Here is a 15,644-nt window from a genome sequence, read left to right on the forward strand (position 1 = left end):
TCAGTAATTTCCAGGGAGTTCTGTATATGAGATAACCACTCTGGAAACAGTCAAAAAATCTCTGTGCATGCAAGACTAGTTTCGCGTCAGACAACAAAATAATCAAGATATAAACTGTTTTCTTTTAATCCGCATCAACAATTACATACGACACTTACAAACGAAGAATGCCGGACTGTGTTTACAGACACGGGGATATGGGTCCCTCCCGGACGGTTGTTTTTTTTTTCCGGGGGGGGGGGGTCTGTTTGGATTTGTGTTAACACGTGTGCCCACCTATTGTACAATCGAGAAAAACGTTCGAGGCTTCTTAGAGAACTACCAATCTTTATAAAATCTAGCAGACTACATAGTGTCTGAAATAACTATTTATAGAATATAGACATTACTGAAATAGCAAGTGCCTATAATAACACGGTCCTCCTAGAATCGTCGTGCTTTCTCTTGATTAGGTCTTGAAACGTTTGTGTTCAAACCCCTTCGATTTATTCTCGTGATTTCTTTCTCTCTCTCTCTCTCTCTCTCTCTCTCTTCCTTTTTCTCTCTCTGCTATTTTTTTAGGATCGGTTTAAATAGCTTATTCATCAATAGGCACAGAATAGGTTTTTGTTTTGTTTTTAAAGAAAGAAAGAAAAAACCAAACCGCATCTGATAAATGCGCGACCCTTTGCCTTCTGTCGATTCATGCTGCCCTTGCCCTCCCCCCCACCTTAACTTTGCAGTTTATATATTACAGTTTTCCTTTTACAGCAGAAAAACGCTTTAAAGTCTTAATAAAGGGGGAGGCCTGTGTGTCTGGGGTCATCTTAATACTCTTGCCTTCAGCAGCAGCTAGAAAAAAACCAAACTGGGCTCAGTAATAGTAATAGTAATAGTAATGAACTCTGGGTCTTTGTTTTGTTTGGGGGAGAGGGGGAGTGAAGGGTACTTTTTTTTTGTTTAGGCGATAATAAAAAGCTTGTACCATGGGATCTGGGTGCAGTCCAAGGAACGAGATCCAAGATGCTCAAAGAGCCCCCAGCCGGAGCCCAGTCATGTTCTGCAGGAGAGGCTAGCCACAGTTTGGAGGAATGGGCGCACAGCACCCAAAGGTGCTCCTTACTGACCAGGTGTGCTCTCTCTTTCAGGGCCTGTCCATTTGCTTTCTCTCTTTCCTTTTTTGCCTCCCTTGAGGCTTTTAAAGTTCTTCCCTTGGAAAGGGCAGCAGCAGAGTCTCTTTATCTTTCTCTCTCTTCTTCTTCCTTTCTCTCTCGCATTTTCCCCCTTGCCTTTTCTTTTAAAAAGGTAAAGTGTCCAGGAAAAGTTTGTCGATTATTGCTGGCGGGGGCACCAAGTCTTCCAGTTTCAGGTAGAAAATGCGCTGGAGGCCTTGCGTACAGAGCGTGCGCAGTTCCGGCAGCTTGCCCAGGAGTTTGGACAAGTAATTGGGCCGGTTCAAGCCACCGTTGTTGAACGTCACATGGTCCTTGAGGCAATTGACAATCTTGTTTTGGAGCTCTTCGACCCGCTTGGGCTCCTTCAGGCCGTGCCTCTCTGCAAGAGACAAGGCACGATTAGACTGGGCTATGGGTGGGTCGGTGGGTGTTGGGGGAAGAGCTGGGTGTGGCCCAACAGAACTTGCTGGAAGACACCAACTGCACATCATTTAATATGGACAACATAATCTGCTCAACTGTGCTTCTTTATTATTTATTGAAAATGATTATTTCATTTTGGGGGGTTAGGCTGCCTTTAAGGGTCGAACCTTCTCAAGGTGGCGTACAAGGTAAAAGCAATACAACATTATGGAAAACAAACACAATAGAAAATCCATCAATAAATATTCAATTAAAATGCTAGAAAAAAATGTGTTGTTGCTGCTTTTGTTGCTGTTGCAGCTAGGGTAAACTGCTTAAAGTTGCAATCGTATCCTCACTTAGCTGGGAGTAATTCTCATGGAGCTCAGGGGGACTGACTTAGGAAGAGAGATTGCAGGATGTCAGATTGCACCGTCAGACTGCAATCCTATGCTCAGCTTGGGTGTCAGCCCCACCCATCCCAGGGAGGGCCTTCCCAGTGTGCCAGAAGAAGACAGACTATGCAGAAGTAGTGCAAGTGAGAACCACCTCCACGAAGGCACACATTATGCCTGGGGGGGTGGGGGGTCTGGATTACATTCCCTATTAGCAACTGTGAGTTTGGGACAGGAAGTTATTCTAGGCAGACAAACGTGTGGCCTCCTGGGCGTTTTTGGACTACAAGACCCAGAATCCCTGACCAATGGCCATATTGGCTGAGGTTTATGGGCGTTGTACACCAAAATATCTGGATGGCATCAGGTTGCCTATCCCTGTAGATTAATTCAGGCCCAGCTGGAAGGCAATGAGAGGTTTCTAGTTTACTTTAAGAAGTGGGAGTGTGGGATGGGCTACATAAATATTTTAGCCTAACCCAGAGTAAAGGGCAGCAGTTTGTGGGCAATTCTAATCTGCAGTACTAAATTTGAGTATGAAATGGGGGTACGGTGTGTGTGTGTGGACATTGTGAATTTTAACTTAGGAGTAAAAGGGTGCAGGTTTCTGGCCTAAATGGGAATTCTGATCTGCCTTAGGAACTGTATGGAAATGGGGTAGATATTCTGGATTTTTCAGTGGGTCTAGAAGTTGTGAGTTTTGTAGCTGAAGTGGGGATTCTAATCTGCATTCATTGCTGTGAGTGGGGTGCTGGGTGCTTATTCCAGGTTAATTACTCTGGAGTGTTGTTGTTTTTTTTAAAAAAGGACACTTGTGAAAAGGAAGAGTAAGCAGATGCGGAAGCCAAGCTGGAAGGCAGTGCTCACCTGTTACCATGGCCAGAGCAGCGATACAGGAGAAGGCAGAGATATCTATGTTCATGTTCTGCAGGTTGGAAGAGAACTCCACGATGGAGTCGATCCATTCCCCAAACCCACGCACGCACTGCAGCCGGTGCAGGACCACACCATTGCAGAAGATCAGTTTGCCTTCCACCGGGTTGGACCTGCCCGGAGATTCACAGGTCACCCAGGGAGAGACAGACAGAGGAAAGAGAGAGAGAAGGAAAAGGCAAACAATTAATTATTCGTGGAACAATAAATGGAGGGTTTAAGAGGCACCTAATTACCAAGGAGTTAATAAAATGCAGCTCAGCAGACCTTGAACGGCTCAGGGTTTCCTCATCAGAAAGGAACTCAAAGTGCCCCGCACACACTCAACATACATGCGCCCCCCTTCAACTCCTGCCCAGCGGGCCCTGCCTGCCTACCTGTAGGCTAGCCGCAGGACAAAGAGTTCCAGGAAGGCAGATTCGAAGAGCAGATCCTGGTCTGGTTTGGGGAGATCGGTGAAGCCGGGGATCTTTTCCGCCCAGCCCCGGATGATCTCCATGGAGCCGGTCAAGAGATCGTAGAACTGCTGGATGTGCTGCGTGTCCTCCCCGCTCATCTGATAGTCTGGATTCGCCTGGAACTGGGATTCCATTCCAAAGTACATATGGGGGGGGGGGGAGCAGAGAGGGAGAGAAAGAAGAATGGAAGGAAAGAGAGAAAGAGAGAGAGACCCCAGCAATTTAATGAGGTTCTCTAAAATATATAGCCCGTGAAATTGCTAACCCCATTTCGAGGAGGGGAGCCAGGTTTTTATAACAATTAAACCTCACTCTGGCCAGTAAGGAAATTAGATGTTCCAGGGCAATTAATTCAATTAGGGGTGGTGCTAGGAGGGGTGGCTGCTTGAAGGGGGAAATTGCTGTGGCCAGGAAGACTTGGCTGAAAAAGCCTTGGGAAGGTGCCCCAAAGGACTGACGAGGAAAGATCCAAGCAGCTTCCCCCCATCCCCATGGAAAAGTGAGTCCAGAATGGGTAATGAGCCCTCTGTGTACATACATAAGTGTGTGTATGTGTGCACTTGTATGTGCACATATGTGTGTGTACTGACACAAATGCATACACACACATATGCACATATTATATATAGTAATACACACATAAGTGTCTGAGTAAATAAAATACATACACAAAGCTATTATGTCAGTCACTATTTCTAATGTTTGATTTATTTAGATAAGTACAGGCTTAATGTGGCTCTATTTTGGGAGCAGACATACTGATGGCCAGGGTAGAATTTAAACCATTATTAGTAATAAGAATATTTGCATTATGCCATACTGGTAGGGGAAAAGAGAGATTCGAGACCTTAACACACATTTTCCCTCCCTCACAAATCAGAATGAACTAAAACGTGTGTATATAGATACAGATATGATAGATCCTGAATGCCCTTCTCAAAGCCCTTACTCCAGAGTAAGCCCACTGAGGCCAGTGGAGGCTTCCAGGGCAAGGGCTTTGAGGATCATGGCCTAACAGGCCAGTCCTGTAGGCATCTCCTTTGGGATTAAGGCCCTGGCTGCTTCCAGACGAATTCATCCTTCAGCAGAGAAGCAAGCCCTATCAAAATCAAGGGGGCACACCTAAAACTATGTCTCAGCCAGGAAGCAAAAAACCAGGGGAAGTACTTTTTAGGAAAGTATTTCACAGAACAATACTCTGCATGTTCACTGCTGTGCTTAATGGCGCTTACTCCCAGGCAGGTGTGTATAGGACCCCAGCCTAAATCTGCTGGAAACGCCCCCCACCAATCACATTCCTCAACCCGGAAGCCTCTTAATAGCAGACCGTCTATGGGAGGTCAATATCTCCATGGTTTTTGCACCATCCCTTGGAGCAGGAACTCTCTCCTCCCCGGGGAGAAATGGCCTCGCTAGGGACTAGCCGCGTGTTCGTTTGTTCCCCGCGAGGAGGACCCTTAGGCGAATATTGTCTCCAGCTTACCCTGGAATAGTCCAGGCTGGTCATAGCCGGGTTGGAGTCGACATGGGCTCTCACCAGGGCACTGATCAGACTCACCGGGGGCGAGGGGGGAGAGGGCTCCTGGGGGCTCTTCGGTTTCGATGGCAAGCGACCCCTCCGGCCTTTTAAACTGTCTGTGCGCACCACTGCAAAAGAGAGAGCGGGTCAGCAAAAAGACACACACCCCGGCTTGGCTTTCCTTTCGGGAGAGGAGGCAGAGCACTTTCCTGGTTTGCTCTTCACGCAGGGAAGCCTTGCTGGCAAACACGAGGTAAGGATCCAGCTGGAGGAGGAAGGAGACTCTTTTCTTTTTCTAAAGTGGATCTTTCAAAGGGGGCTCCCAAAGGGGACAGAAATCTCACTGACTTGGAAGGGGAACTAACCAGGGCCACAACAAAGTGCTCTTTTCTGGGGCTTCATCTGGGACAAGGATGGCCCAGGCGCCTGTGTTAAGTGCTGGGTCTTAGTGGTGGTGGTGAGCCTAGGCCAACTGGCATTCCCTCCCAAAAGCTCAAGCCTGCCTCACCCGTGACTCCCACTGTGCTGGAATCCCTTCCCCTTCGACTCACATGCGAGTAACCCCAACGGGCTCCTGCTTGTCTAGGATGGCTAGTATAGGATGCCAGGACCAAGGGAGTCACTTGGAGGCGAGCGGGAACTCCACCACACCCTCCTTGAGCATTCGAAGTCTGCGATTTTGTGCCGGGGTGGGGGGGTCGGGGTCCAGATGGCAGTGGGAGCTGGTGGCTCCGATTTTGGTGGGGCTGTGGATTCATTCTGTGTTTCAGTCAGAATTAGCCGGACCTCTAAAGGTGCTATCCAAGGTGCTGAACCCAATTCCCCCAATCGGTTCAGTGCCTTGGATAAAGCCTTTAGAGTCCTGGCTGGTTCTGACTGAAACCCAGAATGACTCCACAGCCCCACCAAATTCGGAGCCACCAGCCTCCACTGCCAGATGGTGTGAGTGTGTGCCTGCGTGCATGCTTTCGCATATGTATTTGCACACACGATCCACAGTACATTGAAGAACCGGGCCCAACAGCTCAATTCTGCGGTGAACCAGTGTGGTTGGAGTGTTGGACTGGGATTCGGGAGACCTGGGTTCTAGTCCCCACTCGGCCATGGAGCTCACCGGGTGATTTTGGACCAGTCACTGGCTCTCAGCCTAGCCTACCTCACAGGGTTGCTGTGAGGATAAAATGGAGACGACGAGGAGGTGGAGGAGGAGGCCCATATAAACCTCCTTGGGTTTCTTGCAAGAGGCAGGATATAAACATAATAATTAAAATATATTTTTTTTAAAAAAATCATTACTCGGAAGGAAACTGAACAGCATCTTACGCCCTGCCTAGACTCACAGGTGGGAAGCACACATTCTCTGACGTGGCAAAGGGGGACGGTGTCTGTGCGTGTGTATGCTTGAAATGGGGGGAATGGCTATTATCGCCCACCCAGGGGTAGCCCATACCTTCTTTGACCATGCCAACGGCGAGGCACTTCTGAAAGCGGCAGTACTGACACCGATTCCGCCGGCGCTTGTCCACTGGGCAGTTTTTATTCGCTAGGCAAACGTACTTGGCGTTTTTCTGGACGGTGCGCTGAAAAGAACAAGGGGGAGGGGATGGAGAGAAAGAGACCAAGGAAGGCGCCATCGGTTAAATCGCATTCACAGGCCGGGATTTCTTCCTCTCTGTCTCTCTCTGTCTCTCTCTCTCCCTTCCACTCCTTCTCCTTTTTCCAAGGCATTTAGCAAGAAACGAATGGCCAGACCTTCTTCCTCCGAGCTCAGCCCGCAGTAGGACCCCGCCAACGTTTTATATGCCAGGCGAAGGAGCGAGGAGCGAGTAAATACAAATCTGTGGGCATTCATACTATTTACATTCCTCCGAGACCTTCTTCTCTTTCAAATGATAAGATTATTCAATCAGGAGGGGTGGGGGAATAAAGAGATCACTTAATTCGACCATAGGGAATTCTGTTCCACTTGGTTAGCTTAGACACGGTTCTCTGTCCTAACCAATTTCAATCCGAAGGCGAAAGTAGAACTCATGCAAGGGGGGGGGGCGCCGCCCGCTCCGCTTCTGCCCGTCTCTGAATGAAGACTTGCATTTCTCGCTCTCTTTTTGGTGGGAGGATGGAGGGACACGTGCCAGGACCCCTTAACTTTTTAGAGGGGGTGATGGGCACTGTGTCCCCCCCCCGAAAAGTAGGGGGAGCGGGACGACGACTACATCAACAATTAGCTTTCAAGCGATGTCTGCCTTCATACATTGAGAAAGGGAGCAGGCCCAATATAGCGCCTAGCACGTTAAAAAAGAGCAACGACGCTAAACCAATGCTAACGTCTTGTATTTCCTGCCTTGGGCTGCGGGGGTTGATCCCTGGTGGGACTTGATTGGGGAGGGGCAGGGAGGTGAAGTTGGGCCTTGGAAATCCCTTCTTAGACCCATGATCCCATGCACACATCCTCAGGATCGCCTATGACCCATTGTTAATACTACCCTTGAAGCATCTTGTGGTCCTTTGTGGTCTGTGCCGGGCAGCGTCCCGACACATTGCCCCTGCGCTTTATCCATTAAGTGGTTGATACTGTAAAAGAGAGGGTCTTCCCTCCCCCCAGATACAGAGTTCATCTGCCAAAGGGGTTGGTTTTTTACTCCTTAGCTCCATTTGCCCACGCTGTCCTACTCAACATCAGGGTGGAGAAAACGTGGTTAAAAGGGACCGGGAGTGAGTGGAGTTAGTTCATCTCATCTGTGTTACCTAGGGTGAGCCTAGAATAAAGGGCATTTCTGAGATAAGAATAGAAAGGCCTGGCATTTCTGTGGCGCCTGATATTTTCCTATCCAGGGTGAATCAAAAGTGGTTAAGCAGCTAACTTTTCTCTCTCTCTCTCTCTCTCTCACACACACACACACACACACACCCCTGGGTGCCGGCGTTTGGGGGATTGGGAGTTGTGGAGAGGCGAAACAGCCTGGCTTGCTTAAGCGTCCCATTTATGTGGCGCCTGTCCCCACAGCCAAGGCGACGAAAAATGCCCGGCCCTGGCTGCCTCTGCTTCTTAAAGGCCGAGAAAGAGAAACGAGGGCCTTGGAATACAGTCGTGCCTGTAGACACGAAAACAGACGGTGGCAGTTATTCTGGATTAACTAACCCCTGTGAAAGCGTCTGGTTTTGTGGATGTGTCTCGGATAAGAGGGGGACTTAGGCCCCCGTTTCCACCGGGGTTTCTAACCCGGGGTAATGGTGGAGGGGTTGGTCATTATTCCAGACGAAAGCCGAAAGGCGGGGTGCTCTCGGGTCGATTCTCAGGGCTCGCGGGGTGGGGGGTGCCTTCGCACGTGGATGGCGGAAAAGCTAGATCGCGGGGGGGGGGGCTGCTCTGCCGAAGGCCTGGCCCGCGCTCGACCCCGTCCACGCGCGACCCCCCAACTGACGCGCACAGAGCTGGGCCAGCAGCAGCAGCTCACCTTGAAGAAGCCTTTGCAGCCCTCGCAGGTACGCACGCCGTAGTGCTGGCAGGCGGCGTTGTCCCCGCAGACGGCGCACAGCCCCTCGTTGGAGGGCGAGCCCCGCGAGGGCGGCGAGGGCACCTGGGCGTCGAGGAGCTGCGAGGCGTGGCCGATCTGCAGCCCGGGGAAGCCCGCGGCGGCGGCGGCGGCGGCGGCCTGCTTGCGGATGGGGCTGGGCAGGGCGAAGGGCTGCCCGTCGTGGTGGTGGTGGTGATGGTGGTGGTGGGGGCCGCCGTGGGCCGAGGGCTCGCCGCCGTTGAGCGGCAGGGCGTGCAGGGCGCCGTCGAAGCGCATCTGGCAGCTGCCCACCGGAGTGCCGGGCGGCGACTGCTTGAAGGAGAAGAGCGAGAGGCGCGGCACGGCCGTCGGGGCCGCCTTGTGCAGGCCGCCGCCGCCCGCCGCCGCGCCGCCGTAGGCCTGGTGGTGGTGGTGGTGGTGGTGGAAGCCGTGCAGGGGCCCCGCCTCGTCCCAGACGCTCTGGCCTGGCGCGAAGCCGGCCGACGGGGCGGGCGGCGACGAGCAGGGCTTGTAGTAGACGGCCAGCTCGTCGGGCTGCTGGGGCCCGCCGGCCGGGGGCTGCGGCGGCGGCGGCGGCGGCGGGTAGCCGTGGCCGTGGCCGTGCAGGGGCAGCTCCTCGACCTTGATGGAGGGCGGCGCCGGCGGCGGCGGCGGCGGCTGCGAGGGCATTTGGTAGAGGCAGGGCGGCTTGACGTCGTAGCCGGCGGCGGCTGCGGCGGCGGCGGCGCCGTAGTTGTCCATAAACGTACTGAAGCTGGGGAGAGAAGTGGTGGCAGTGATTTCAGTGTTGGTCAGGTCCATGCTAAACTTCACAAACTCGGGCGTTAGGAAGTCCGAGCTGTACTCCCCGGCAGCCGCCGAGTGGTGGTACGCGTAGCTCTGCGTGGCCGGGCTGGCTCCTTGCGGCGAGGACCCGTACTGAGCCTGGACGCAGGGCATGGCTGCAAACGAAACACGGCACAACAACAGCATGGCTCAGCGATCCTGCAACAACGCGCCCCGACGGGCGACCCTCCTCAGCCCTCCTCCTCCTCGCCCTGCCCCTGCCCCTGCCCCTGCCCTTCTCCTCCTCCCTCACCGCCGCCCGCTCCTTGGATAAGGATTTTGGACTGGGGGGGGGGGGATAGAGAGTCAGAGAGGAGGCTAAGAGAGGTGGATTTGAGGTACGGAGGGAAGTTGGGTCAGAAGCATCTCTGGCGCGGGGACCGGAGCTAGAAGGAAGACATGGTGGCTAGAAAGCAGCGGGGTGGGAGAAAGGGAAGCTGGGGTGGAGGGGGGGGGGAGAGTGCTCTGGGAATGGAAAAGGAGGGAGAGGTGGATGGGAAGGGAGAAGGAGGGGGCGTCAGGAGGGAGCCAAGTGATGGGGCAGGTGGATCAGGTAGAGAAAGAGGTAGGGAAGAAGGTGTTGTATATAGAGGTAGCGGTGGGGAGAGGAGAGGGCGGGGAGGGGGAAGGGGGAGGGGGAAGAGGGAGAGGAGAATAGAGGAAACGGGTCCCGGGCGGAGAAGGAGATGGAGGGGAGCTCTCCTCTAAGCGGAGCAAGCCCGCAGACAAGCCGAAGAGGGACAGTCTAGGGGCTGTCGGCGCTTGAACCTCTAGCCCGCATCCCCCCCATGCCTTCTCCTCCCCCCCCCCCGCACATCATCAGATCTTCCTCCTCCCCACCCCAAACGTTGCACGAGCAGAGCCCCGCTCCCGGGATGTGCCAGACGAAAGCATCTCCCAGCCTGAACGGGCCAGCCAGGAAGACAGTTTCCAATCCGGTGGCCAGTGGTAGCGGTGGCGGAGGAGGGAAAGTAACAAGCAGCTCACCCACCTTCAGCCGGGCGAGAGGCGTTTTCGGGGGGATTAAAGGCGGACAGCGTCGGAATTCAGCGGAGGGACAAGTTGCCAAGACTTGAGCAAAGCGCTGCGGACTCGGGTCTGCCCGGGATGCTCGCTCTGAAACACGGACAACGTACGAGAGGGAAAACTCGGTTACTCATTCAGCCTGCCCGGTACCGCGTGGCAGGGAAGCTACGCTCGGCACCGTCGCTTCCTAGAAAGACTCCGGGGATGGAGCCTCCCGCAAGAGTTCACACGCGGGTGAGGATGGGGATGGAAGGAGAAAACTCTGCTGCTGTTTTTTAAAGAGCTGTCATGCTTCCTCCTTGTCCAACGAAAGTACATCGAAATTTAGTTTTATCCCCTCCCACTCCCTAGCAGTGTGCTGTGTATGTAGGTGTGCGCTTTCACCCATACACACGCACACTTACATATATAGAACACCCCAAGCCTTAGAAAGCTTATTTGAAAAGAAGTCAGTCCTTTTGGGATCCAACTGGATTGGATTTTTAGGAATTATTATTAAAAGAAAAAGGGAAAGAAGAAAGAGCCATACTGAGGACCGGGGTATCAGTTGAATTAAACAAAATGACAGGAAAAGAGACCAGCCCCTCCCTCCCCCACTTTCCTCGAAAAATTCCACTGGTCTGGACGCGTTTCAAAGGCGACCTCCAAAAGAAGCGTTAACAGCATAAAGTGAATTAATTAAAACACAGACACTCGCACACGCACGCACAAAGGGGAAGGCAATTAAAGGCCAAAGCAGCGACAAATGAGAGCCACCGGGCTGCATAACCGAGGAGCAGGGAGAAGGGTGGGTTTTTCAGTCCTCAGGGATGCGCGTTACAAAGTAACTGAATTCAGCGAGAAAGGGGTCCCTCCTTCCACCTCTTCCGGATCCCCTTCGGAACTGACGCAAATCAACTTGACGTGGGGCTTTTCCAGCAGTTGCATCGCGATCATCCCAAAGCTGGCTGGCTTCTCAAGCGTACAAAAAGCACGCCGGGAAGTTTAACAACCGAAGCCCACCTAGCAACTTCCCCTCGCTTCCGCTCCGAATTCTAGTCAAAGCACTCAGCCTCTTCGCCTGTGCCATCACCACCATCTCCACCCACTCACCCGCCTGGCTAGGAAATCCGGACGAGGGCTGTTGGGAGAGATTTCCCCCTCCAGTCTGTCTCCCGCCACATCTGTGCTAAGTCAAGGGGCCGGCATCCCCCACCCCACCCCCCACGCTATAAAAGCCGCGCGTGATGTGCTCATTTACCACCCGCACCTCCGGCAGTCATAAACATGAAAGGCCACGAAGGGATCGAGGACTGAGCGCCAGCCCCGCTCCCTAAGCCTCGGAACTGGCGGAGATCAAAGTCGTTCCCAAGCAACACAGATCCGCCCAACAACTTTTCTCCTGCAACTGAACCCTGGACAAATCACACACACACACACACACACGAGGATTTTCATTCACACATTAAAGAACCGAGTCTAGATGACAGACTAAGCCCAAAGTTGACTCTCCCACCTTATTATACAGTAAACAGCAGTTGAGGAATATGGAAGGGGCGGAAGGGGGGGGGGGGAGATCCCCAGTTCTGAAGGCCGCGCAGCTTTCTAGGAAATTTGGACAAGCCGCCTGCACGATGTGTCACTCTTTCGTTAGCTGACACCGCCGCGCCCTCTCTCCCCCCCTCCCCCATTTTTATTCGCTTCGAGAAAATTGGGAGCCCCATCCAGATGGCAGCGGGTTAGCAGCCACGGCAAGCAGCGCGATCCACTTACTTGTTAGGCGGTGTCTTTTTCATTCATTCAACTGTTGGTAGCTCCGATTTCCCAGGGGCGGATCGGCGGAGGGAACGGAGAAAGAGGAGAGAGAGAGTCCCTCGCTGCTGCTGTTGCCGCTGCTCTCCGCTTTCGCGCTCCCGCTTTCTTTCTGCCTCGCTTTCTCTCGCACTATATACACGCGCACGCACACACGCACGCACGCACGCACGCGAAGACACGCTGCCGAGCTCTCCAGGAAGCGCGGGGCGAGCGAGGCGCGGGGCGAGCGAGCCGGACGGACTGGCCCTTCCCTCCAATGTGCCTTTGTTTATGTGGGCTCCGCATTGCAAGCCAACATACACCTCAAGTCTCCGAGCGTCAGTGCACGTCAGTGCTGCCCGCCCAATCAGCCAGTCCAGGGGCTGGATCTCTCGGTACAGTTGGCTAGTTCTCGCTTTGGTAAATTTCCGACGTGACATCACCAGAGTGGCGCTTTTAAGGTGGGAAACAACTCGCTGGCTGCCTTCACCTTGGCGCTGCCGCGCTCGCCAAAATAGGGGCAGGCCCTCCTCTTCCCCCCCTCGCCCCCTCCCCCATATTCTGGCACACCCCGATGTCCGAGGCTGTAAACAAAGGGCGACTTCGCCTCCCCGCTCCCCGCGCCCGTCGCCTTACGCCGAGCCGAGAATCTCCACACACTGTCAAGCCATCTCCTCCCCCCACCCGCTTCTCATTGCTTGAACGTGTTCTTCTCCCTTAGGCTGCCAGACCTCAAGGAGCACGTGCGCGTCTTTGCAGGTATGTCCACTTTTCAGATCTTAGCTTGCAACCCTGTACACACACTTACCCGGGAGTCAGTCCCATTGAACTCAGTGTGATTTACTTTGTGCAGTCGACATGCATAAAGTTGCTCTGCCTATCTCTCTATCTCTCTATCTGTTTCTCATGGGACTCCGTCCTTACCTATCCCTCCCAAGTAAGTACCGTCTTATCCCAGATCCACTCCCCCTCCTCCGGTTTCTGGAAGCAGGGCACTTTACAGGTAAAAAGACCGGTGGAATGTATTGACGCACCCAGTCCAGCCTTTTAAAGCCGAGACAACGTATTTAACAAGTTGCACAATCGTTCCCAGCCCGATTTACGTCCCGAAGCATAACTGTCTCCCGCCTCCCCCACCCCCGCCGGCCGCTCTCCAGCTGCTTAAGAAACTGTTCAGGAAGATCTTGTGTCTGCAGAAAGGGACGCGTCCACCGGGGTGTGTGTGCGTGTGTGAGCGGGGGGCGGGGTGGACTTTGAGGAAAGTTCCTCTTTGCAGTAGCGGTGGTCTTTTTCGCTCACTATACATGAGAAGCGATGTGCGCTGCATGACAAAACATTACTGAGAAGAGCATGCTTCAGTCTTTCAGGGGGGAACCCCCGTTTGCAATAGTTGAGCTGCAGTAGCTGAATTCAGAGGCAGAGTGAGGAAAAGCCAGAGGTGCGTGCGGGGGTGGGGTGGGGTGGAGACCGTGGTCAGGGTCAGTGCAGCCCGATCCAATGCATGCTTCACCCGGAACTAAGGCGGCCGTGCCAAACACACTAGCTAGGGGCTATGTTCCATTGCACACGGCGAGACTTCCTTCCGAGTAAACATGCAAAGGGGGGCACTGGAACTTCCACTAAGTTAAGCCGTGGGGGTTACTTGTGAGTAAGTGCTTATCCAAGTACGGATCGCTGCCGCAGAGGGAGACATCGGGTTGAATCCCAAGTTAGCACTACGAGTAAACCTATTGAAATGAATGGGACGTAAGTTAGTCATGACTAAGTCCCATTCATTTCCATGAGTCTACTCTAAGTAGGATGACCATTGGCCGTGGCCGGAGCTGTCTATCCCACTTTTGGCGGCGCTTCCCACACCGTTCTGCCCGAGCGGACGCTTGGAGTGGGCGTTGCAGTCCACGGGTGGGTAGTCGGAGAACGCTGTGGGAGTGGAAAAAGACTTTCACTGCCCTCGCTGAAGGAGCTGCTGGCTTGCCATGCGGCCCATGTCTTCCCTAGGCCCCCGCGCCCTGGGAACAGCAAGAGGCTTAGGTGGATTGGTTGATTCACACGCGCTCTTGCGGTTTCCGTCCCCTTGTGCCCATCCCCCCCGCCCGACATTCCAGGCGGAGAAAGTTTCTCACTCTCGTGTCCAAAGTCTCTCCCCCCCCCCCCCCGGTGGGGTAATTGGCTGCCTTGGCAGCGGAACTCCAGAGTCCTTGCACGTGTACCGTTCAAAAGACGGAGCTGATCTTCTACAGTGTTTGGGGTTGGGTGAGGACATGGGGGTAAGCGTCGAAAGAGGGGGGCGTGCGGACATCGAACCGAACAGTGCAAGCCTCTCTGCTCGCAAACTCTGTAGTCAGCCCCGTTGAGTTCAATGGGATATACTCCCTGAGTTTAAGTGTGCATATGGCTGTACTGGACTGCATCTCCTCGCGCGTCCAGAGAGAGTCCGTGCGGCCGGATCCAAGGCACGTTTCCTGGGCAGCAAGCGCAGGCTCAAGGCGCGCCTCAGAGCGACACGCTTCTCTTTATTTTCCTCCGGCACAGGAATGCGGTCCCTCTGAACCCTCCTCCCCGGAGTTGGAAGGACTTTTGCAAGCTGGGATCGCGGTTAATCCGGAGCGCTCTCCCCAGCTCCCTTCAAATGACCTTTCCCCTGCGACGGAGAGACGGGAAGCACACTCGAGCCAATGGGATTTCCTCCCAGACGGGCAAAGCCTCCTGCTTCCCCCCCCCCCGAGCTATTTTTAGGACTTCTATAAATAGCGAGGGGAGAGGCTGAGAGCGAAGGGCGGGGGATCTGGACCGGCCACCTTAAGCTCTCCTCCTCTGGCTCTGGCTGGCCCGGGCGCGAGGACCGGGGCGGGGGGAGACAGCTCATTAGCATGAGCGCCGCCGCGTCAGCCGCCGCCCGCGGGCTGAAGCGAACGAAAGGGAAAAAGTGAGAGGCGGGAGGCGGGAGGCGGGGCGGCCCGTGACGCAAGGGGACGGGGCCATTGACGCAACAGGGTCGGGGTGCGCCCGAAATAGTAGCAGCCGCTGTAGCGCCCAGGCGGCTTGCCCCGGCGCTGGCTGCTCCGTCGCGCGCCGAGGGAGGGGGCAGCGGCAGCCTGGCGGGGCGCTGGGCTACTCAGAGGCTCCCCGAGCCGGAAACTCGACAGCCGCCCAGAGGGGGCTATTCTTGCACCTTTCCCCGGCCCGGGCTTCGAGGCGGAGGACTTCCTTTCCCGCTCCCTTCGCGCGCGTGGGTGGATGTGCAGCTGCTCGCTCCAGGCCAAGGCACGCGCCGCGAATGGGCAGCTCGGGCCCGCGGCGGAGCTCCCGCGTCCCTCGTGCCAGATGGGCGTTTCGTTTTCTGTATGCAAAGGCGGCGATAATCCTTAGGGCGCAAGCCTAGGCATGCTTAGGCAGGAAAAAGGTCCCACAACTCGCAGTATTCCCCAGCCACTGTGTGTGCACGTAAGGGTTTACTCCGAAAAGTGCCGTGCACACAATTTACTTATCGGATTTGCAACACCCTTTCCCCCAAAGACACTTAGGCTACTACAGTGTATATGGGACTCTGCCCTTTACCCTGGCCACTCTGGCACCCAATGAACACCATGGCCAAGCAGAGATGTGAATGGCACAGGTGAGGTTTACTCCAACTCTCGCCTACT

At 54.3% G+C, this 15,644-nt stretch overlaps 1 protein-coding gene and 1 long non-coding RNA gene across 3 annotated transcripts in view; one reads left to right on the top strand and one right to left on the bottom strand.

Annotated features, from left to right (window-relative positions):
- Positions 1-559: 559 nt before the first annotated feature.
- Positions 560-10,317, bottom strand: NR4A2 (nuclear receptor subfamily 4 group A member 2). Its single transcript, XM_084829652.1, has 7 exons — positions 10,193-10,317; positions 8,317-9,317; positions 6,312-6,441; positions 4,826-4,989; positions 3,262-3,464; positions 2,819-2,997; positions 560-1,533 (listed from the first exon to the last, which is right to left on the bottom strand). The coding sequence occupies exons 2-7, from the start codon at positions 9,313-9,315 to the stop codon at positions 1,277-1,279; spliced, it is 1,932 nt and encodes a 643-aa protein (XP_084685778.1). The 5' UTR covers positions 9,316-9,317; positions 10,193-10,317; the 3' UTR covers positions 560-1,276.
- A 1,906-nt stretch (positions 10,318-12,223) lies between these two features.
- Positions 12,224-15,644, top strand: part of LOC146358427 (uncharacterized) — a 30,916-nt gene continuing 27,495 nt past the window's right edge. The window contains exons 1-2 of one of the 2 annotated variants that reach the window (XR_014784476.1): positions 12,224-12,461; positions 12,722-12,759. This is a non-coding gene — a long non-coding RNA (uncharacterized LOC146358427). The remainder of the gene's footprint in view (positions 12,462-12,721; positions 12,760-15,644) is intronic. The other variant, XR_014784478.1, reaches the window with a different exon arrangement.

This window comes from Heloderma suspectum, chromosome 1 (assembly GCF_057233095.1).
Source record: "Heloderma suspectum isolate Gila_16-S chromosome 1, 16-S_ref, whole genome shotgun sequence".
Lineage (NCBI taxonomy): Eukaryota > Metazoa > Chordata > Lepidosauria > Squamata > Helodermatidae > Heloderma > Heloderma suspectum.

What these genes read in the sequence shown, in the direction of transcription:
- NR4A2 (XM_084829652.1), bottom strand. Translation starts at nt 9,315, where the DNA reads ATGCCCTGCGTCCAGGCTCAGTACGGGTCCTCGCCGCAAGGAGCCAGC. An exon ending in CCAGCCTGGACTATTCCAGG is followed by an intron (nt 3,465 to 4,825) that starts GTAAGCTGGAGA and finishes ATGGAATCCCAG; the next exon opens with TTCCAGGCGAATCCAGACTA. An exon ending in GTCCTGCGGCTAGCCTACAG is followed by an intron (nt 2,998 to 3,261) that starts GTAGGCAGGCAG and finishes ATCTCCGGGCAG; the next exon opens with GTCCAACCCGGTGGAAGGCA.